At 39.3% G+C, this 25494-nt stretch overlaps 1 protein-coding gene across 2 annotated transcripts in view; it reads right to left on the bottom strand.

Annotated features, from left to right (window-relative positions):
• Positions 1 to 25494, bottom strand: part of LOC145979701 (MAP kinase-interacting serine/threonine-protein kinase 1-like) — a 169507-nt gene that overhangs the window by 83164 nt on the left and 60849 nt on the right. Inside the window, exon 2 of one of the 2 annotated variants that reach the window (XM_083112677.1) lies at positions 23251 to 23394. The exons of the other annotated variant lie outside the window; for it this stretch is intronic. Coding sequence (XP_082968803.1) covers positions 23251 to 23394 — 144 coding nt within the window. The remainder of the gene's footprint in view (positions 1 to 23250; positions 23395 to 25494) is intronic. 2 annotated transcript variants of the gene reach the window in all.

The following is a 25494-nucleotide window of genomic DNA, read 5'->3' on the forward strand; positions in this document are numbered from 1 at the left end:
CAATTGCATGCATCAAATTACCAAGAAATTTGCTTTAGAATATTCAAGAATTACATCAGAATATGAAAATAGATGTTATGCAATTACAAAACACAGTATTTGGTGCAAAATAAAAAGAAGTTAGAATTTTACATAATTTCCAGGATAATTACACTGAGCGCATGGCATCTTTGTGAACCTCACAAAAGACAAATATGCCGCAAAAGTATCGGCAGATGAATTCCAACCAATTTCCAATACCGATACCACTGGTATCGGCTCAGCCCTAGAAAATAATGGTGCTGGATATTCACTCGTCTTGTTCATCGAGTAGCAAAGTCTCTTTGTTTACATAATAAACAATTATAATAATAACTATCGAATAAAGTTTATTATAACACTATTATGTTGATTTGTTGCTGTGTTCATCATACGAATTGTTCAAAATATTTGGGTATATTCATCAATGATCGTCTATATAGTTACACACACACACAAGTCTCCTTCTATAAAATAAAATGTTACTAGTTTTATTCTCACCTACAAAAAGGGGCCAGTACGTGTACCGCTGCGTACCGCCAGATAAAAGCACTAGGTGCAGTACATCCTATAACATATACTCCCAAAATCCACCCCTAATTACACTACCGTCTGCGCATGCGCGTGCTCATTTGCAAAGGCATTCAAGTTTAAAAGGAGTGCATTGAAGTATTCTGTGACCTTACACAGTTTTGTTCGAGACCAATGTCGACCACTACCTTTCAAAGTACATTGAAACGTAACAGCATCACCGACAAGGTTTGTCAATTTTCACACTTCCAAGGAAAACACACTGTGTAAAACAGGTCACCCTTAAGGACAATGTTTGCGGCCATGAAATTGAAGCTCGGGTCGGAGATCGAGTTCCGGCTGCCGGCAACAGGAAGAACGCGGGATTTGAAAGTAAAATTGGTAATTTGCATCAAACGTGAGTTGGCACATGCATTTTTGTAAAGGACAATCCAATCACGGCATAACCTGATTGTATATGCACTTGGAGAAAATTGAAGTATCACTCCCTGTTACGATATGCTGCCAGTAGACGTGCATACATTTGCTTAATAGGCCTACTCCCGTTGCGACATATGGCAATGATAAGGCACAAACCGACATGCTATTGTGGGATGGTAAATATTAGACGTTCGAAATAGTGTACGAGAACAATTATAATGCAAAATTGTGTACACCTTAAGATTTTCAACCTTAAATAAAGGCCCGTATAGTCATAATCAACACAGATATGTGCAATTTCCAACCTGACCATCACCGATTTTCATGAAATTTGAGGAGTTGAAACTATGCATGGAACTTAGTAACTATGAAAATTTTTAGTTTCGTTTGTCTTGTAATTGTTAAATTATTCAAGGTCAAAGTTAGCATAAATTGCCGTTTTTGAACCCGCTTAGCTGTAACCCCTATTTTGCGTACGAAGATCAAATAAAGCTTATTGTACAGGGAATTGAACAAGCTTTCCAGTTATATATATAATATAACAATCATACCTGTGGATAAAATTATAATTTTATCACGTGACCTTGACCTTTGACCTTGAATATCTCAAAACATGTCATCACCAAAAATCATGAAAACAATGTATTTGGTCCCTCATGCCATACTCTAAGACATATCAAAATATGATTCTGGGACTGCAATGGGATCAGAAGATAAAAAATAATATGTGTAACTATGTGTCTGATAAAAGCCTCATTACATGAACTATGACGAGTCAAATGCCCCTTAACACCCCCTACAAAATGTGAAGGAGTTATCCTGGGTATAATTGGTCATGAAAGAAATAGGTTAAGCACGGGGAGATCCCTAGCCGGGTGTGTCAAGCGCAGGTCCAGCATATTGTTGACCGCCATATTGAATTCAACGCAAAAATTTCAAAGGAAAGGGGGTGATGTGATATATCAAATCAGGCTAGAATTTCACGAGAAATGAAGCGGCGAAGGTTTTTCCAACGTATCTTTAGCCAGAAAAAAGTTATTACTGCATACTTGTAACCATTTTCTCCTTTTCGAGGTGTTAAAAACAAAGCATTAGAATGCTTCTAACGTGTTCGGAACTCATCGAGATCACGCTGACATCTCGGGAGAGAAAGAAGTATACGCACCATTGCATATGATTTTAATCAGCGACATTAACCAAATAGTTGAATAGTGAAGAATATTGGGAAAAGTATCTCAAACAATCACCTCCATTGGAATGAAAAAATCTTCAGTGACGAGGCTAATTTTTATGTTCACGGTGAAGTTAATAAAAAGAATATGCAATACATGTGATTTGATAATCTACAGTAGACAGATCCCAGCCGAATGGTTGTTGCTGGTAAGCTAATGATGTGGTATAGTGTATGGAGAACGGGAATGGTTGGTCCATATTCAACAACGGAACCTTAAATGGTGAGGGCTTCTTGGATTTGTTAAGTGAACAGGTTTTTCATCCTTGCTTACGGGATATTGCATTTTTCCAGAGTTTTGAAACATGACAGACTGTGACCACACAATGTGCACATTTTGGCAATTTCGTCATGGTAATTTTCTAGGTAGATTGATGGGCACACGGGGATCTATTAAAAGGCCTGCACATTCCCCAGATCTAACATCTTAGGAGGACCTTTACCTTCAAAAACATTTGAAGAGAATGGTGCATGCACTCAAAGTCCATGATATTGACCATCTCAAAGAAGGCATAGTTGCTGCCTACGATGATGTTGCACCTGCTACATTGCCAAATGTTCTGTGTGTGAGAGGAACATTGACAACATTATAATGGGCAAACTTCGTAAGTCAAAGATATGCGTATAACTTTTTGCTGGCTAAAGATACGTTGAAAAAACCTTCGCCGCTTCATTTCTCGTGAAATTCTAGCCTGATTTGATATATCACATCACCCCCTTTCCTTTGAAATTTTTGCGTTGAATTCAATATGGCGGTCAATGATATGCCGGACCTGCGCTTGACACACCCGGCTAGGGATCTCCCCGTGCTTAACCTATTTCTTTCATGACCAATTATACCCAGGATAACTCCTTTACATTTTGTAGGGGGTGTTAAGGGACATTTGACTCGTCATAGTTCATGTAATGAGGCTTTTATCAGTCACATAGTTAAACATATTATTTTGTATCTTCTGATCCCATTGCAGTCCCAGAATCATATTTTGATATGTCTTAGAGTATGGCATGAGGGACCAAATACATTGTTTTCATGATTTTTGGTGATGACATGTTTTGAGATATTCAAGGTCAAAGGTCAAGGTCACGTGATAAAATTATAATTTTATCCACAGGTATGATTGTTATATATATAACTGGAAAGCTTGTTCAATTCCCTGTACAATAAGCTTTATTTGATCTTCGTACGCAAAATAGGGGTTAGAGCTAAGCGGGTTCAAAAACGGCAATTTATGCTAACTTTGACCTTGAATAATTTAACAATTACAAGACAAACGAGACTCAAAATTCCCATAGTTACTAAGTTCCATGCATAGTTTCAACTCCCCAAATTTCATGAAAATCGGTGATGGTCAGGTTGGGGGCTGTGTTGATTTCACATGGAATGACTCGGGAGCGGAAGTTGATGACCTAAAAACATAGGTATATGACCTATAGAATGTCCTAAAGAATGGGGAAAAATGACGTAAAAAATGCAAAAAATGACCATTAAATTTGTTAGTTTCAGGTTATAAATTGAAATTAAAATAAAATTAAACAAAATGCAATCTTGCCTTTTAAAAGAAAAAAAGGCACCAACCTGGTGGTTTCCCCCGACACAACTAAGACTGTCACCAGTTCAGCATTTCATTTCCTCGTAAATTGCAAATCCTGCGAGATATATAGAGGCTTATGTTCACTTTGTTGAAAAGACTCAAGAATATTACCAAAATGAAAGAAGTGACAAAATATGACGAAACAATAGCGTACACTGAATATTGCGAAAAATGACGGGAAAATGCCGAAAATCGGAGAAGATGACCTAAAACCTGAAAATTGGCAAAAAAAAATGCACTTTAAAATACCGGCACCTCCAATTCTGATTTAGATGAGGTTTCAAGTGATTTTTCATTTAGCACTGGAGACGAATGTGTGGGGTTTGACGAAGATCAAAATGTATTCTTTCCTAGTTAGATTATTTAAGTTATTTGTTGAAAGTACACCTATATATTTGAAATACTGTAAATTAATTGAAGGGATCGGGTATAAAACATGGTCATTTTGGTCATTTCTGAGTTCATTAAGAAAAAAAGGTTATTAGAAGCTATACTGTAGATAAATTGTTCTTGTGTTGTATTTACCAATTTCGGAAGGCTTCACCGAGTCCAATGCAAATTGTATGCCATGGCAATTTCACTCAAAAATTGAAGGATGGCACATTTTACTTTGTAACTCAAAAATTACCAAAATGTCACTTACCACTGTACAATATTTAAATAATATATTTGTAGTATTTCAGGGAGAGGCTTCAGCCCCCGAGCCCTCTCCTGGCTACGTGCCGCATAGGACGAAAAAATTAATACATACACATATGGACGTCCGCAGAAGAGTCTTACTGTTTGTTTATTTCTTCCTTATTTTTGTATTCCTTTCACCTAGTATCGTTCCCCGTCTCTCTCTCTCCATGTATGAGAATATATTTCTTCTTGTCTTTCAGTTTTGTTTCTCCTTTACTTTCATTCAATTTCTTTGGAAATCCTTTTATTTTTGTATCTCTCATTCTGTAATAATTCTGTTTCCTTTTCTCACTATTTCTCGGTTAATAATGTCTCCCTTTCGTACTTTATTTTCTCTCTCCTTTAAATCTGCTCCCTTTGGTCACTCTTCTCCTCTCTCCTTTAACTTTATTCCATTTTCTCGCTTTACCTTTTCTACCTTTCTCTCTCCCCCCTCTCCTAGTGTGACTTTGTCCCCCTTCCTCACTCTATTTCTCTTCCTACTTTTACTCTATTCCCTTTTCTCACTATTGTTTCCCTCTATTTCCCTTTCTACTTTTATTCTATTTCTTCTTCACTCAATTTCTCTTTCTACTTATATTCCATCACCTTTTCTAACTACCCTATTTCTCTTCCTGTCTCTCTCTCTCTACTTCTATTCTATTCCCTTTCTCTACTAAAACATTTACATTTGACGATAACAACTTTTTATTTTGACCGCTTTTAGAATCTTTTTTTGCGGGTGCCCACTGAGGTGAGTATAAAAGTTACTAATTTAACCTGGTACTAAGTACTTTGATAACACAAACTCGTAAAGATTGGCAATAAAGTTATATCTTCCTTCTGTTAGAAGCTTGTTCTTCATATCACTTGACTACACCTCTCACGTTGCCGCCAATGGCTCTTAATATGTGGACCGCAGGGGTCACCATACTCTGCCCATTTCTTTAATTTCTGTTATCTAGCGTCGCTCTTCTTCCACTTTTGGCTAATCGCGACGACGAGGGAGTGTGATGCTGATGAAACTGTTGAAGGAACACTCACAAAGCACATTCATGCCCAGGTTGGGGGTACTAACCCGGGATTCCTAACCTTGTAGCGCGATATGCTAATCACTCCACCACGAAGACTCAAAGAAATGTTAAGTTTTTAGACTTGTCGCGAAGGGAGGACATAGGCCTGCAACTAATAAATACTTGGATTTTTTTAACGCCATGCTAAAGGTAAAAAGAAAAACAATAATTTTTAACAATATCAGAGATCATTTATAATACAATGATTATAAAACAATACTACTAATGTAAAATATTAGGCCATCATGATCATTATTGTTATAATTGCAAAAGAAATTAGTATTGTAATAAATTGTACAATTATAATAAAAATCCTTGATGACCAACTTTATGTAAATATTGTTTGATGCACGTAGTGAGGGCTTCCCAACAGCAAATTATATTGAAAAGGAACCCTGGAAGCTCTGGCCTGGTAGTAGTGTTGGTAGTGTCGAATGTTAAACCATAGAAAAGCTTATAGTTCGCTTACTTTCCGCGGGAACAGATATCCTGCCGCTAAAATGAAAGGTTAAGAACCGCTGGAATAAACCTTCCCGCAAACCAGAGCAAAGAAAGCGACCATATGTGGAAATATCACCAACGTTGCAATTGATGTTGATATCCGAAGGACAGCGGATATGATTTCAATCGAAGGAATGCATTATTCTGTTTATAGCGTCATCATTAAAGTTACAGAATGGCCTCCCCTGAATTACGAGATCATTCACACTGCAGAGAGGTTACGACTTGAAGGAAGTTAGCAACAAGCTAACTCTAGGCTCAGCATAGCCATAAAAGGTGACCAATACAAGCCACAACAGGAAGTATCACCCCACTTTTCTTTGTACAACAGAGCCATCTTTCGGCCGGTAGGCGATTTAAAACTGTAGGAAATTCCTATCCTCTTAGCACATGACGTAAATGACATGACCTGCACTAGTCTGAATACAGTGTGTTTACGAAGATCTTGTGCACTTCTGTTCAGATGAAGTCTCACATACTCTAACTCTTAAACCTTATAAAATGTGCCACTTTATATGAACAGGAGTGTACTGTTGGGACAAATTTGCCGTTTCTAAAATTAGTTTCGTTTAATTTTGTTATTTCATGTCATTTTTGCCACTTTTGGCTAATCGCGACGATGAGAATGAATGATTAAATGATGAAGGGAACATCACAAAGAATGCCCAGGCCGGGATTCGAACCCGGGACTACTGGCGTAGTAGCGTGCTGTACTAACCACTCCACCACGGAGGTCGGTCGTAGTATTAGAAGAAATAAGCAAAACACCTAAGAAGAAAATTAATGTTAATTAGAAATTTTATTCGTTAAAACTACGAGAAACTATTCTCAGTTCAGAGCTTGGTTGCAAAATGTTCCCAGAAGTAGTAAGTTAATGCAGAATATATCTATTTGACGCGATTAGATATTAATAATAATATAACATAACCCGTGCCCTATCTCCCGACTGCCAGTCTCCCTCCCACAATCCTACGTAGAGATGTAGAGATCTTCAACCGGTAATGGGGTGACGTGAGGTCAGCACGTCGAACCCTCAGCCGTTGTAGGATATTTCCCAGGTCGGGTTACGCTACTCACTCGTAGCTCCCCTATTTCCTCACGATGGTGGGTTGCCACCGGTTCTATACACAGGCAGAAACCCCAGAGACTGAGCCCAGGTATCAGTAGTATCGTCACTGATGCGTAGGCTAATCGCGGAGATGAATATGGATTAGAAGAAAAGACAGACGCAATGAAACGCTACTGTCAAAGGTAGTGGACAATAACAAAAAGAAAGTCATAACAAAAGCATTTCTTAAAAAAGGAAAAAAAAGATGAATAAACGAAGGGGACACTTGTGAAGAAAAAGACGGGATTCGCTGTATCAGATATTTTCAACTGGAAATGACGTAGCAGCTTGCATGAGATTGGCCCAGAATATTCGGAAATGTCAAACGCAACATGTTTGTTTAAACTTCACCTTATGTTCTCATAACCTAATCGGGACTGGAACTACAGTTTCAAGCAATGGTTCAACCTTTGTGAGTCCACGGCCCGGTAAATTCATATATTTTTTAAACACGTCAATGCTCCGACATCAGTTTTATTCCTACATACCTATCTAGTTTTTTTTCACTTTACACGTTAATTAATATGTATCCTTGAAATTTGATTTTAATAATAGATTATGGCATAATCATAAAGAATAACACTTCGATCATATGTAGGTTTCTTGTCAAGAGTTTAAAATCATAAACATAAAATCTGGCCAACATCGTTAAATTAATTTTGTTAAGTGCTGAATTTCATTAGCATGAAGCATTTTTAACGCCGATAAATTCCAATTAATACTAATTTGATTTTAATAATAGATTATGGCATAATCATAAAGAATAACACTTCGATCATATGTAGATTTCTTGTCAAGAGTTTAAAATCATAAACATAAAATCTGGCCAACATCGTTAAATTAATTTTGTTAAGTGCTGAATTTCATTAGCATGAAGCATTTTTAACGCCGATAAATTCCAATTAATACTAATTTGAAAATCGATGACTGTATTATGATACTTAGAAAACTAACTAACTTTCTAGCATTCTTAAACCCGAAGGTTTAGGCTGCAGCAACACAAGCCTTCCATCTGACCCTATCCTGGGAAAGATCGCTTCAATCTATTCCATCCTTACCGATTTCCTTTTAGGTTCATCTCAACGTTATCCCTCCATCTTCGTCTTGGCCTTCCTACTGGTCTCTTACCATCAAGTTTCCCAACAACAATCCAATCCTGTAAACTCTTTTTTCCTCTCTCATTCGTGCCACCTAAGTCTTATTGATTTAATTATTCTAATAATATCTGGGCCTGAAAACTATATTATTTTATTTGACTTTAATTATGTTGGTTCTAGAAAAGCTGTCGAAAGAAAATATTTATGAGTTGAACTCACCAACGCGGTTAGGGAAAGAATGACGCCATCTTGACGCCGAAACTTCCTAGGCAAAAACGAAAATAGCAAATTGCAGAACTTCTCGCGACCCGGTGTAATTGGTGACAGGGCCCGGTGGTAGCTCAACCGGCGATCGAAACCGGAACCCCTAGATTACATACGTTACACCATTCTACCATCGGGGTGGGGTGGGGGAGGGGGCTCATAAGAAAACTTTTTTCTTTAAATACGATTTATTAAGCAATCTTCACATGGCGTCCGGAAGAGGGGCAAGGGGGAGGGGCGTGCCCCGCCTTGGAAAATGAAAGGCAACCAAAAATTTTATATTCACACATATAATTTCATTTTAGCTACAATAATATGTGTTAATTATTGCATGAACACCATAAATTCAAAATTAAGCAATGTTTTTTTTTAGGGAACAGCACTATTTTTGGGGAAAATGTGTCTTGTTTGCCACCCCCTGGAAAAAACCTACCTTGCCCCTCCCTAGAAAAAATCCTGCGGACGTCCATCAGTATAACATAAGATTTCTCAATGGCGATATCAATCCTACTATACTAAGCCTTCCGTCCCTCCCTATCCTGAGCAAAATGAATCCAATCTTTTCCATCTTTACAGATTTCCATTAGGTTCACTCAACGTTATCCCTCCGGTCTTCGTTAATTGCATTATATAGTTTTGTAAAACATGTAACATTTAGCTTGGAGGATAGCGCAGGCCTCAACATTAAATAACCACTTTGGTGCACCCTGTTTCACAACATACATGGAACTATTTTGGGCTTTAAATCACACGCCGTCAGAGAACCACAGACAACGTGAGTTTGATACGGCGGGTGAAAACGTCCGCAGGAAACGAATCTCAACAGGAAATGAGAATTATTATCTTTTGCAAGACACGCACTGGGCAGAGTTTCCTTTACCATGGAGCATTTGTTTACAGACAGCGCAGCACGTGAGTCAATGATAAGGTCCACGCCACTGGGTGGCATCAATATCTCGGGTGAAAGATTTTTGCTTGTGACCTTCATTTCATGATAAGAGCAATTAGCTTAATTGACTTCTGAGAATGTAGAAGGAAAAATCGCTCTTGGCCTTGCTGGAGGTGATGTGATCATCATCACTCTCTGGCCGCTTTACCCTCCTATCAGATACCCGTTGGTTTGAGGCTGGGCGAGCCGGAAACAGGCGCTAAAGTAGGGTAGCTACTAAAACGACAGTAAGACACTACAGTGAAATACACACTAACAAAAAGGCAGAGCACCAAAAGCAAAGAAATATGCAATGACTGGAAGTCAAGGAGCTAAGAAGATGGTGAAATAGGCATTACAAAGAAGTGACCCGAAAAATTTAGGAAAGGTACACTAAACGGAAGAGAACAAGCACTGAAGAAAGTCTTAAAACAAAACGTTAAAAGACGGAAATGAGTTAAAAGAGAAGAAACAGGAACAAAAAGGAAATGCAAAGCAATGAAATAGGAGATATGTGAGTTAAAAGAAAAGCAAATAGGCGTTAAAAGAGAAGATATAGGAACAAAAGGATTGACTGTTTGGGTTTATATTACTTCGCCTTTATGCTACTTTTGGCGATTCGCGAAGGTGGATATGATGAAATTGATGAATGGAGACTCACAAACCCGCATGCCCAGGCCGGAATTCGATGTGCTAACCACTACGCCACGGAGGCGAGTTGGAACAACAATAAATGCAAAGCACTGGTGATAAGACGAGATGGCTAAAGCGACAATCACAAATGCATAGGGACGACACAACATGATCTCCATAGAGGATATACTGGCTGTGTCCAGAAGAGCAGTCCAGGGTGTATTAAGTGGAAGGGAGGTAGACACTTGAGTGTCTTAACAAACAAAGGTTCACTCTTTACACCCAGACACATCCACGAGTCCAAGATGTGCCCGAAGCATGCACAACGATGTACGTCTAGTGTACGGACACACATTAACCATACATGTTTCTTGTCAACATGCAAGGTTTCACCTAAGGCTCTCATGTGATCAGGTACACAGCAGCAACAGGTTTTAACATCGGAGTTAAAATGTCACAGGGTACGCCATCTTCCTGTTACCTTGGTGCAGGGAAAACAACTGGATAACAAACAGGCACCGAAACGTTCTTGATCCGGAACACTTGTGCAAGGTCACTTTATCTTAATGATAACTTCAAGGCTCCTTACTATGGCAGATACGAATACAAGAAATGTCCTCCAAAGGCTTACGAAGGATATTTGTGAATGTACAGGGTGTCTTCAAATGATTGGAGCGGTTTCAAACAAGGTGGATTTATTTAAATCGCTTTCAATAAATAATTTATAGAATAATGTACATAAGGATTTTGTAGATATCAGAATCAAATTTAGTGAAAGTGTATTAATGTCGTAATCATTTAATAGTGTTTATTAGGCTCTAAGAAAGAAAAATAAAGAAAACAAAATATATCTACTAATGGGGTGAAGCTCATAGAAAGGAAATGTATCTCTCGATTTAAAATTCAATAATTTCTATAGGCAAAAAAAATCAAACATTTTGTGTAGAAAAATATACAAAATTCTAATCATGTTAAACCGTAAATACTGTCATTATCGCTAAATTGTAAATAAACATGGCAGCTGATATTTTGCAAACTATCATTTTAAAAAATGCGAAAATTCAGTTACAAAGACTATAAAAAATATTTTAAGTTACAATTATAGAGTACACTCAGAATGTTTTATTAAAGTTACTGAAATTATGTATTATAGTTTCATTAACACACTCAACAAACATTTCCATAGTAGGTTCATATATATTGTATCAGAAACTGGAAAATGTATATTTACACATATTTTTTTATCTGTTTTAATGAAACTTTTCAAATATTTTGCAGGGCCTTCACTATAAAAAGTATTTCTACAAAAAAAACATATCTATATATGGTGCCAAAAACCATACAAGTAACTTTAAGTATGTTTCCTTTTTAATTAAAAAAAAATCGATGTAAAATCATGATTTTTATTCATCCTGGTTTCAAATATTATTTGTAACTACAGTATTAGATGTAATTTGTTTGAATGTGATGTTAGAGGACCAGTATCTCACAAAGAGATTGATTATAGAGCTTGATTATAGAGTTGATGCTTGCAGAATTACAAAGGGGAGACATGTCGAAAAAGTGTAATGTGTCACGAAACTTGTTGAGTTTCTCTACAAAACTGTAGAGTTACTTCGTGATACGTCCATTAATTCACTGTATTAAAACATGTAACATCATGAAACAGCTCCAATCATTTGTAGACACCCTGTATTTCGTTTGTTTCGTGCAAAGAACATATAAGATGGACAACATTTGTTTTAAGTCCATTTTATGTTCATATGGGCTAATGGACCAGTACTTTGAAGTGGGATACGAACTACTGAACAATGTGCTTCGAACCTGAGGCCCTTTGACTACAAGGCGTTACCAGTATTCCATCGTGGAGGCCCATAGTGAAGATACCAAAGTAGATAGGACATAATACATACCGTGTATTAAGTTCGAACGAAGAACCTCTATTGTAGTGTTTCGATAACCGAGAGACAGCGGGTCATGAAAAGAGAATATCGTATACGCGTACAGATATAGGGAGTCAGCTTACACATGGATATTTTCTAGAGCGAGCTGATACCACTTTGAAACGATACCGATACCCTTATAACCGGTACCGATATCGATGCTTGAAAATTGTAACAATTTATTCAAAATATTGATTGGTGGATGAGTATATCACTCCAGTTATAAGCATCAATTTAGCAGAATTTTGAATTAAAATATTAGAAAATTACATCCGAATATGTGATGTAATCACAAAATACCAATTTTTCACTTCAAAATCAACGAAAATTAGAATTTTGCATAACTTCCAGGATAATTAGACTCCTGGAAAGTGTCACGCTATATTTTTGCGGACCCAGTGAACCATGAAAACGCCGCAAAATTATCGGCCAGTATCGGTAAAACCTTATTTCTTCCGTTTCGGAAATTACGTAAAATTGCTGACCTTTGGAATGTTTCCCAGAGGTAAGTGAGCATCGGCGCCTTCCCCCGTGGCGGAGTGGATAGCGCATCGCGTTACGAATTCCGACATGGCCGTGGGTGTTCTTTTTGAGTGTCCAGTCATCAATTTCATCATATCATCTTCGCAATTAGTCAAAAGTGGCAGAAAATCGAAGTCAACTAAACCAAAAAAATCACCTGAAATAGCAAATAACAAACTGTACACGTCATCACTGCCTCCGTGGCGAAGTTGTTAGAACGCGAGGGATCCCGTGTTCGAATCCCGCCCTGGCCATGGGTGTTCTTTATGAGTGTACCTTCATCAATTAAATCATCACTCATCCTTAGCCATTTGAAACAACAAATCACAGAAATTATAGACGCCATCCCTGCAATGCTGGGGGTAAGGGGGGGGGCACGGCCCCTCTGGAAAATGAATGTCTACCTAAAAATTATACTACCTATATTTCACACAATTTCATTTCAGGCACAGTAATTATTATAAATTCGTTGAAGAAATATGATAATTTCAGACTGAAATAGTGTTTTTTGAGGGGGCATCAATATTTTAGGGGAAAATATACATCCTTTGTCCCCCTTAGAAAAAAAATACCTTGCTTGCCTCTCACTGGAAAAAATCCTGCGGACGTCCATGAATGCTGGAATTATCCAAGTTGAGCATATCTTGTGAATGGTGACTTTTGACTCACCCTGTCGTTGACTGTATCTCAAGCATAACTTAGCTGTGGAGTCGAGGAGTGGAGAAACAAGCAAAGACTCATGGGATTTGGAGGCGACGAGTTATTTAAGCCCTTTGGCGATAAATATGCCACACCGCAACGTGCTGTTCCGCCTACAAAAATTTACATACAACGACCACCTTTCAGCGCCACTGCGTTAAATGTCAACACGAAAATTTGCAAGCAGGTGTGTACAATGTGCAGGAACGTTAATGTCAATTGAAAATACTGCCACGCGTGCACAGTTTGAAAAAGAATTACAATATGCAAGCAGGAAATGTCCTTCTCACTCTTCCCAAACGCCGTCAACTTTTCAAAGAGAATTGGCATCCTGCTGCTTTCTGCGCCGTGCATATGTATGAGTATTTTTCTCGGGAGGGGGGGGGGGGCAGATAAATATTTCATATCCTGCCACTGAGGCACAGAAACTTCTCTCTTACCTCACTATTGTTGTTTTTGTTATTATTATTATTTTACAAATCATAAAATTGAAACTGAACGAGTTTGAGCCTTAAAAGTCCACTTTATGCATAAAAAAGGGGGGGTCGAATTTGGGGGACAAATCGAAAAGCTATGCGTACCATAAAAAATAACATCCAGGATTATTTGCTACATAGCTGTTACATTTGCGAAATCACAAAAATTACTTTGGTTCCCATGCTCCAAGAGGATAACAAACCCAGCCTTCACTTGAAAATCTTAATAAACCGGAAAATTTTGGGGGAAGGCAAGTGGCCCCGCAAAATTACTCCGATGTGTACAAATAGGCTAATCGAAACTGAACTACTCTGTGCCTCCATCGGGGAAATTGAATGAAAATAGTGTTGTTGACGAGTTCAGACTTGAGTCAGAAACTGGTTTCGACTTGCTTCTTTCCATAAACATCTACCACTGTTGTTGATAAACAATTCTCTGTCTTCTTGTACTTCTTCACGATGCACAGATATCAAGCAGACACCACTTGAGCTTCTTCATGGTACTGTATCTCTGATCCATGCTTTTACGTGCCGGTTGTGAATTGTCAACGTCAAATCCCGACTTCGGGAAATGATTTTAGACATTCCGGTATCCCAATCAATCGAGAAATTCCAAAAGAATCGTAGTTAGAGTGCCTAATTCTTGGTATTTTTACGCTAAAAGTGTCTAAAATTTCAATAAATTAACAGTTTTTATTCCAGAAGTGCAAAAACAATGACTGGTGGTGGAAATAGTATGCGTAATTCAAGGTTTTCACCGAATCGAGAAATTTCGAAAGTCTTCTGTTACGAAAATATCCTCGTCTTGTCGAGAAATATTTAATTTTCACAATCCCGAACGTCCCCAAAAACGTCCCTTCCCAATTCCGTCCAGACCAAACCTTTTCGTTCCGCACTCCCCTAGTTACAACAGTCGACATGATTGTAATACCCGTGGTGAAATCGCTCTCTCATTAATTTGTTGTACATGGCGGTATCAGCCTGTTGGTAACAGAAAACAATATTATTGCTGATGAAATACAGCTAAAAATTCACCTTTCGATTTACAGGACCTTTTCAGATATATCTTGAGGGGGGCGGGGACAAGTGCCGGTAAGGACGTCGAATAGACCCTTCCTAATAGAAATATGTGTAATACATCGTTGGAAAGGGTATGAACCAAAAGGATTTTAGAAATTTAGGATTTATGGTGAGAAAACAATTAGAAGTTGAAAAAATGCAGTATTAAGTGTGAGGAACCTCCATTATAAAAGAAACATAATGAGCCAAATTTATTTATATATTTATTTAATAGAAGATTCCAAATACAGCGTTAGCCATTTCACATTCCAACGAATTTATATAACATAAGGACAAAAATAATAACATAAAACGACAAAAATAATAACACAGAATAAAATTACATGTGGTTAAGAGACTTACATACTTTTAGTTCACTTTCCTCTAAAACGGCCCAGATTTTCAAAAATGTCTATTTGGCTTCCTAGATTATTATATTCACTGGGCAGTCTATGGAACAGAGAGCGCTGGATGAGGCACAATCTCGGCTTCTGAGAAGCAAAAAGTTTAGTGCTTCTTGTTGAGCGGGCAGGCACACGAAAGTGAATTTCCTGATGAAGGCAGTCACTTCTGATGTTGCCATTCACTATTTTATGCAGGAATATATGGTCAGCCAGTCTATGTCTCTCTTGAGAAGTTTGGATATTTAACATTTGCAAGTGTTTTGTGGACGGGATTCGGGGTCGAACAATGGCCAGGAAGAAATTTAGGACGGTATTTGTAAGCCTTGTTGTTGTGTGTGTTTTCTTATCTATACATGCACAAGACATACAAACACGTAGGCTCAAATTAAACAACATAACTTTAATGCATGGAAGTCATGCACGTACATCTCACACACGGTTACTATGACAACCAATCAATCACATGCTATAAAATACAAATTATTATTTTTCCTCTTATCATGCGTCTATCAGTATTTAGTCTACCTGAATTTGAGGGACATGCCATGTACCAGATCGAAGAACAGTATTCAATTTTAGGTGACACAAAAGATTTGTAAAAGGTGCTGAGGGCAGTCAAGTTCTTTAGTTCGGTGAAACGATAGAGAAGATCCAGCATACGCACTGAACCCTTTGTGACTGCAGATATGTGCTCAGAAAAGGAAAGTTTCTCGTCAAATATGGTATGCTCCAAAATATACAGTACTGAAACTCGCGCACCTCGAACGCGCATGTGCGTTTGTCGATGGGGCATAGCTCCAGCCGCTCGTGTTCTCAGCAGTGAAAAGGAAGTTATAACTCGCTAATACTGTATATGTAGTGTTTCTTTCAGGATAAATAAACTCACAGATGACAACAATGTAATGTTCGTATTTTAATATGAGTACTATATATTTTGACGCAAACGTTATGACGCCCAGGTCCTTTTGTACGTAGTGTTGCCCACGAGACGAGACTTTGGCCTGTCTCGTCTCGTGGAGTCTCGTGGAAATGCTGTCTCGTCTCGAAAATATTCGTTTGTCTTATGACACATGGTCAATCTCGTCTCGTCTCGAATTTTTAAAAGCCTGTCCCGTCTCGTCCCGTGGGCAACACTATTTGTACGGCAACACTCTGAACACAATTATTTTTTATGAAATATTTAGTATTAAATGTGTTTTTCTTTAAGGAGAAGGTCATGATGGTAAATTTTTGAGGGTTGAGTTTTAAGTTCCATAATTCACACCACTTTATTATAGAATCTAAATTATTTTGCAGAAGTGTCATGTCACTGAAATTGGAGATTTTACTATATATTTTGCAATCGTCAGCGAACACGAGAAGGTTTTTGCATGAATCGGAAAGATATTCTGGAAAATCATCAAGGTACAGGATGAAGAGAAGAGGTCCAAACACACTGCCTTGAGGTACACCAGAAGATATAGCTTGATAAGATGATGATGTTCCGGAAAGAACAACTTTTTGTTGTCTATTTTAGAGGTGCAGATGTAAAGTTAAAGGCATAATTTGTTATATTAGGGTTGTTAGGTTTTGTTATCTTAGCATAAATAATACATTTACATGTATTTATGCTAAGAGAACCAAACATAACAGACTTAACCTAACAACATAGGCATTCCTCGACTGACGTCACAACGCAAGGTTATCCTCGCGTTGTGCGATAAGGGAGAAAGTGAATTCAGGGTCTCCCTTAATGCACAACGCTAGGACAACCTCGAACAATAAAATAACCATATATTTCCCAAACAAATTGAAGGGAAACAACTGAAATTAACGAAAATAATTTTCAATTAAAAGATAGAAACTTCAATATCAAAATATAAAATCAAATCATAAATACGGATGAAAACGCGAAATAAAGAAAGTTGAATCCTAGTGGAAATTCGCATCTATATCCACGTTAAAAACCAAAGTTCGACCTGGCAACACTGTGTGTTTACAACATGACTGTGGATACAGGAAAGAAGCTATGGTAGGTAACGTAAGAAAATTTATATTATTTCACAGAACAGGAACTTCTAAGTGAAAAATGCACAGTGCCAATTCTAAGCACGAATTAAGTACTACGAGGGAACATTTTACTTTTACGCCGAAACGGTAAAATACAAGGGTCGCTTATGCAGTACCTATAGCCACGGGATATCGTATACCTGTTGTTTTACACTAAAATCTATTTGATTTCCAATTTGTCCCATGGAGAAGTCAATATTGATGAAGTTCAACATTTATAACATTTACCAATATTTACACAACGTATTTGGCAACAATGTCCTTGAACATCAGAGACTCGCATTGGAGCTACACTATCGTCACTGACGAGCAGAAGTAAAGTTTGTACTCTGTTGTGCGTTTGACGTGATGTAGTCACACGAACATATCAACGAAATGCGATACAAACTGAAAGAGTTGCAATATGCAGACGTGTTTAACACTTTTATACTTAAAACGCTGATTAAATCACACTTAACGTTTAAGACGAAAATGTGTTTTTTTTAAAAAAAATAATAAATGAATATAACTAAATATAACTATCTCAACTGAAAATATCACGTATTATTCGATTTGGTGTGTTGAGTAATGTGATATTTTTGGTTATGTGCATTATGCAACACTGTCGCAGAGAATGTAGCATTAACTTTCGTGCAAAAGTTCATCTCTTGCTGGGATTACGTCATCCTGTTACGAATTGGCCCGTTATCGAAACGGTTCTAATATCTGTGCTTATACGCTCACAATTACAACAATACTCGCAACAATTAACAGTTGTTGCATATATACGTAGTCACGGAATTTGAAAATACTATCACATTGCGATAATTATGCACTTAAAACATAAAATAGTGATGAAATCGAAGGATTACAGGACACGTTTATTATAAGATGACGACGACAAGATAGAAGAAAGGGAGAATTTTGAGTTTACAACTTCCTGAGCTCCACAACACAGAAAAAGTTCAAAAGTGATTTGTTACTAAAGTTTCAAATTTCCGTGGCAATCATTCACTCAACCGCCATGCGATATATAACATTCTGGGAGTCGTGCGGGGCAAAACTTTGGTGCTTTTCCTCGACTTCCGGACAGACCGCCTTGCTTCATGCAGCAAGAAGTACTTTCGGAACTCTCCTCTCGAGTCGCAGTTTCGTGCGAGTAGCGATGAACCCTCAACCCGTCACGTACCCGGCTGGCTTGTTTCCCGGAGTAAACGCCTCTACGTGACATGGTTCGTTTGGCGAATCGAGAAAAGGTCGACTGCTCTGCTGGCCCATATTCTTCTGTAACTCCCTACTTGGCTACGATCGTCAGTTGTTATCAGTGTTTTCTAATACTATTAACTGGATTGCAAGTGGTAGCTACAATGGGGGTGGAATCTTTGGTGATTACAATAACGATTTTAGTGGACTTATGAGTGCATAATAATTAAACTGCTCGGATAGCTAGTCGTGAACTGGGGGCTCGGACAGCTATTCATGAACTGGATGCTTGGATAGCTAGCTATTCATGAATTAGATGCGCGGATAGCTAGTCGTGAACTGGATGCTGGGATAGCTATTGATGAACTGGGTGCTCGGATAGCTGATCGTAAACTGGATGCTCGGATAGCTGATCGTGAATTGGATGCTTGGATAGCTAGTCGTGAACTGGATGCTCGGATAGCTAGTCGTGAACTGGATGCTCGGATAGCTAGTCGTGAACTAGATGCTCGGATACCTAGTCGTGAACTGGATGCTCGGATAGCTAGACGTGAACTGGATGCTCGGATAGCTAGTCGTGAACTAGATGCTCGGATAGCTAGTCGTGAACTGGATGCTCGGATAGCTAGTCGTGAACTAGATGCTCGGATAGCTAGTCGTGAACTGGATGCTCGGATAGCTAGTCGTGAACTAGATGCTCGGATAGCTAGTCGTGAACTGGAAGCTCGGATAGCTAGTCGTGAAGTGGATGCTCGGATAGCTAGTCGTGAACTAGATGCTCGGATAGCTAGTCGTGAACTGGATGCTTGGATAGCTAGTCGTGAACTGGATGCTCGGATAGCTAGTCGTGAACTGGATGCTCGGATAGCTAGTCGTGAACTGGATGCTCGGATAGCTAGTCGTGAACTAGATGCTCGGATAGCTAGTAGCTATTCATGACCTGGCCGCTCGGATCGCTAATCACGAACGGGCTATTGGGATGGTTAATCATGAACTGGCTGCTCTGATAGTTATCATGAACTGGCTGCTCGGATAGTTAATTATGAACTAGCCGCTCGGATAACTAATCATGAACTAGCTATTCAGATAGCTACCATGAACCGGCTGTTATGATAGAAAATCATGAATTGGCCGCTCGGATAGCTAATCATGAACTGGCTGTTGAGCTCGTTAATGAATTAAATGCTGGGATAGCTAAACACAATCTGGCAATAGAATTCTGGACTAGAAATTTTCAGTAGATATTTCAACAAAACCAATTCGAAAGGGGGAAAAAAAAAAAGCTTATTTCGTGCCTTAACATGACTAGCTGTGGAAAATAGCTTCAGGCAAGAAATGTGAAAATTATATGCCGCACATTCAGTATTGAGACACGTAATTTTTCGACGCGGATAGATACAATGATCGTAGCTCAAAGAATTTGAAACAATGACCTAAGTCACACGAACCAGACGCCCAGAGACCAAGCGGTTTCTTCACCTGTTGCACAGGTAAACGATCGAAGCCAGCTAAAGAAAGGAAGGAAGATTTTCCAAATATCTTTCCCCTTGCACTAGACTCAAGGACTGCGCCAAGCTAAACTTAGTTCGCACGTGTGTTCTCGCTGAACCCGTCCTACAGATGACGAAGGATCCAAAGAGAGTCGCCTCGAGAAGACTGATGTGAAGCCATGCCAAAGTAACCTTCCTGTCCTGTCTAAATCATGAATGTGTTAAAAACATTAAGAATTTATGTATTTCATTACATACATAAACTTCGAGGTATGAAAAGAAAAGTCAAAATGAATGACTGAATCAAATACATTACAGCTTACGATCATGATCTGACTGAGAAAGAAGGGGGAGAAATGAGGGAAGACTGAGAAAGAAGGGGGAAGAAATGACAAGAAAGAGAGAAGGGGGTGAAACGACAAGACTGAGAGAGAAGGGAGAGAAATGAGGGAAGACTGGGAAAGAAGGGGGAGAAATGAGGGAAGAGAGAAAGAAGTGGGAGAAATGATGAAGACTGAGAATGAAGGAGGAGAAATGAGGAAGACTGAGAAAGTAGTGGGAGAAATGAGGGAAGACTGAGAAAGTAGTGGGAGAAATGAGGGAAGACTGAGAAAGAAGTGGGAGAAATGAGGGAAGACTGAGAAAGAAGGAGGAGAAATGAGGGAAGACTGAGAAAGAAGTGGGAGAAATGAGGGAAGACTGAGAAAGAAGGAGGAGAAATGAGGAAGACTGAGAAAGTAGTGGGATAAATTAGGGAAGACTAAGAAAAGGGGAGAAATGAAAGAAGACTGAGAAAGTATTGGGAGAAATAAGGGAAAACTGAGAAAGGAGAGGGAGAAATGAGGGAAGACTGGGAAAGTAATTGGAGAAATTAGGGAAGACTGAGAAAGTAATGGGAGAAATGAGGGAAGACTGAGAAAGTAGTGGGAGAAATGAGGGAAGAGTGAGAAAGTAGTGGGAGAAATGAGGGAAGACTGAGAAAGTAGTGGGAGAAATGAGGGAAGACTGAGAAAGTAGTGGGAGAAATGAGGAAGACTGAGAAAGTAGTGGGAGAAATGAAGACTGAGAAAGTAGTGGGAGAAATGAGGGAAGACTGAGAAAGAAGTGGGAGAAATGAGGGGAGACTGAGAAAGGAGGGGGAGAAATGAGGGAAGACTGAGAAAGAAGGGGGAAGAAATGACAAGACTGAGAAAGAAGGGGTTGAAACGACAAGACGGAGAGAGAAGGGGGAGAAATGAGGGAAGACTGGGAAAGAAGGGGGAGAAATGAGGGAAGAGTGAGAAAGTAGTGGGAGAAATGAGGAAGACTGAGAAAGAAGGAGGAGAAATGAGGAAGACTGAGAAAGTAGTGGGAGAAATTAGGGAAGACTAAGAAAAGGGGAGAAATGAAAGAAGACTGAGAAAGTATTGGGAGAAATAAGGGAAGACTGAGAAAGGAGAGGGAGAAATGAGGGAAGACTGGGAAAGTAATTGGAGAAATTAGGGAAGACTGAGAAAGGAGGGGGAGAAATGAGGGAAGACTGAGAAAGAAGGGGGAGAAATGACAAGACTGAGAAAGAAGGGGGTGGAACGACAAGACGGAGAGAGAAGGGGGAGAAATGAGGGAAGAGTGAGAAAGTATTGGGAGAAACGAGGGAAGACTGAGAAAAAGGGGGAGAAATGAGGGAAGATTGAGAAAGTAGTGGGAGAAATGAGGGAAGACTTAGAAAGAAGGAGGAGAAATGAGGAAGACTGAGAAAGTAGTGGGAGAAATGAGGAAGACTGAGAAAGTAGTGGGAGAAATGAGGAAGACTGAGAAAGAAGGAGGAGAAATGAGGAAGACTGAGAAAGTAGTGGGAGAAATTAGGGAAGACTAAGAAAAGGGGAGAAATGAAAGAAGACTGAGAAAGTATTGGGAGAAATAAGGGAAGACTGAGAAAGGAGAGGGAGAAATGAGGGAAGACTGGGAAAGTAATTGGAGAAATTAGGGAAGACTGAGAAAGAAGGGGGAGAAATGAGGGAAGACTGAGAAAGAAGGGGGAGAAATGACAAGACTGAGAAAGAAGGGGGTGGAACGACAAGACGGAGAGAGAAGGGGGAGAAATGAGGGAAGAGTGAGAAAGTATTGGGAGAAACGAGGGAAGACTGAGAAAAAGGGGGAGAAATGAGGGAAGATTGAGAAAGTAGTGGGAGAAATGAGGGAAGACTTAGAAAGAAGGAGGAGAAATGAGGAAGACTGAGAAAGTAGTGGGAGAAATGAGGAAGACTGAGAAAGTAGTGGGAGAAATGAGGGAAGACTGAGAAAGAAGTGGGAGAAATGAGGGAAGACTGAGAAAGAAGGAGGAGAAATGAGGAAGACTGAGAAAGTAGTGGGATAAATTAGGGAAGACTAAGAAAAGGGGAGAAATGAAAGAAGACTGAGAAAGTATTGGGAGAAATAAGGGAAAACTGAGAAAGGAGAGGGAGAAATGAGGGAAGACTGGGAAAGTAATTGGAGAAATTAGGGAAGACTGAGAAAGTAATGGGAGAAATGAGGGAAGACTGAGAAAGTAGTGGGGGAAATGAGGGAAGACTGAGAAAGAGGCGGAGAAATGAGGAAGACTGAGAAACAAGGGGGATAAATGAGGGAAGACTGAGAAAAAGAGGGTGAAATTACGGAAAACTGAGAAAGATGTTGGAAAATTAAGGAAGACTGATAAAGAAGAGCTGGAAGAGTATGTGAATTAGTCCATGTCCAAGTATGAACGATTAGCAAATGAACTTGAATTGTGCAGCAGCGTTTCGCACCAGGTGTGCATCTATTTCAATATCGTCAGAATGGGCAATGCCACTGGAAAAAAACAAAGTAATTTTACAAGAGAGTATGAATTTCTCCCATATTGCAAGTACAAGCGTTTTTTTCTTTAAGTTGATCATTAAGCTGCTAAATACGATCTGTAAAAAAATATGGTGAGAAAGTATTTAGAGAATCCCACGGATTCGTTATGGAGAAGCAACTTATTCAAGATACGGCTAATCAAATGGAAGTTTCGGCTTTTCCACCACTAACAAAATCTACAACCTGTCCTCTTTGCGTTCGTGTGTTTTTCTACGCCATCGGAAGTTTGAGAACAAGAAAATAATATTCCTGTAAGAGCTAAGGTCGGTAGGAGAGGGCAGGGAGGGGCGGTTTAGGGTCTTTCCAGAACCTCTGTCTGGCTGGACACTGAAACTGTTCCTCGATGCCCTTACAGTGTTGCACCGGACCTGCAGATCAGGTCTCGAGAACCAGAAAAATCAGCGATGGGACTTGATGCGCTGACCACGCGTCACGCCAATGAAAAAAGCCAAATGGCAGATCCTGGCCCTTGGAGCTTAGTTTTTAGCTTAGCTAGTAAGAGATATAGTCCTACCTGAACGAGGAAGACCCGCTGCTGATCCAATCTGTTCAAGCCTTTATTCAACTTGTGAATACCTTGTTGAAATGGAGGTACGGTGCTTGGGAAACGTTCCACACATAAGCCAACAACATCATTGTAGCCATATTTCCACCAATTCTGAAGTACAAATAACAAACCCTTCCATAAGTAACTTGTTGGCTAATCCAAGATAAATAATACTAAATTTTCTCTACAAGTGTTTTACAGCATATTCGTTAAAAACTACATAACCCCAAATACCTACTGCTCCACTCACGTGACTACTATGCTAATGAATTAAAGTAAAAGTAAGGTATATTTCCCCGTGCACACTGAACCGTGCCATGAGGACACATATAGGGGAGGAGTATGGAGGTAATGTGTTCAGCTGAGACCACTTTTACCCTCTAGGGTTGAACCTGGGTACCCATTTATTTAAGGCTGGGTAAACCCCAGAACCGATTTATTAAGGGACAAGGCCGGAAATATTCCGACCTTACATCATCGACCTCTGAAATCGAACCCGGGTCAGCTGCGTGGCAGTCAGACGTCCTACCGCTAGTCAATAAAGTGCTGAATAACTGTGTGAACAGAGAGAGAGAGAGAGAGAGAGAGAGAGAGAGAGAGAGAGAGAGAGAGAGAGAGAGAGAGAGGGAGAGGGAGAGGGAGAGAGAGAGAGAGAGAGAGAGGGAGAGAGAGAGAGAGAGAGAGAGTGAGAGAGAGAGAGGTGAGAGAGAGAGAGAGAGAGAGAGAGAGATAAAACAGTGAACCAAATTGCTTCAAATGCTTTGATATTGACGTTAACTCGTCCCGTCCAAGAAATAAAATACTGTTTAGCCCCAATCCATCATCATATATATAAAAGGTTTTGGTAACCTGCTCTCGAGTGAATAGACTTGCCGTATGGTTTCATCAAAAAGGGATGAACATTCCAAAGATAAAAGGTCTCGTCTCGGTACCACTGTCGCCTGCAATGACTCGCGAGAGGTACATAATATACAGGGTAATTCATTGATTGAGTTGCATTGGCGTTTTAAGTCCACTTTATGCACAATAAGGCTAATTGGGACTGGACCTACAGTTCAAAGTGCGATCCGAACCACCATGTGCCTCCACCGGGTATCGAACCCGGGACCCCTTGATTACAAAGCAACGACGCCACCACTGCGCCATCGGGGAGGCCCTACAGGGTAATTTAAAATGGTGTAAAGTTGCACCATTCATTTTGAATTATTCTGTATATATATATATATCAATTTACAGCCACGTAGTCTAGACATTAAGCAAGCACTAGAAACAGCTGATTCAGCAATGCTTTTGTTCCTTTGAACTTTGCTAGAAGACAATGTCGAAATACGAATTTCGCCACGATGACAAGAGCGATATTTCGTGTAATAAGCGAGATGCCCTTGAAAAGAGCCCGCACCGTATATCGCTGGATTGATAATCAGTGAGAAATGACATCTGAAGTTGTTTGCACTGATATGGGAGAATATTTATATTACAAGGATAAATGGGGAAAAAATTCAATGTCAGCAAAAATGTGCGCAGTTAGTTGAGTACGATGTTTCTGCGACTCAAGAAGGACGCGTAGGGAATGATTGTTCTTGTGTGGAGAAGATAATTCTTACTGTTTATGCGCTGAAGTATGAAACTATATATGAGCCGGCCTCTCTTGTGTAGTGGTTAGCGTGCCATGATACAAAGCCACAATTCCCATGTTAGAAGCCTATCTAAGACAGGGGCGATGCAGTGGGCCTCCACGTTGACATAATGGTAACGATGTTGCCTTGTAATCAAGGGGACCCAGGTTCGATACCAGGTGGAAGCACATTGTGGTTGGATTGATTGATTTGGTTTATTTTACTTCGCATTTCTGAAACTCTTCCCTAGTGGCCGCATTGAAAATTAATTACTGCTGGTATGCTCGTATGCACAGAAATGTCTTTTGATACAATTCTTTTCTTTATTTATTTCTTAAATAATATATCGATTCTCATTCTCTCTACCACCACAAATTGCACTCCATCTTTATTTGTGCCATGCATGAAATGTAATAACTAATAATTTTAAGACATTAAACCACTCACTCACTACTGCAGAAGTTCCTAAGACCAGAAAAATCAGCCACAAAATTAACATGCATGATCTCTGTGATTTATCCTGTCAACTGATACATTGTTCAATTTAAACAAAACGTCTGACGCCACGTTACCCTGCGCACCGTGGCGGCGATTA

Source organism: Lepisma saccharinum, chromosome 26 (genome assembly GCF_977018435.1).
Source record: "Lepisma saccharinum chromosome 26, izLepSacc3.1, whole genome shotgun sequence".
Classification (NCBI taxonomy): Eukaryota; Metazoa; Arthropoda; class Insecta; order Zygentoma; family Lepismatidae; genus Lepisma; species Lepisma saccharinum.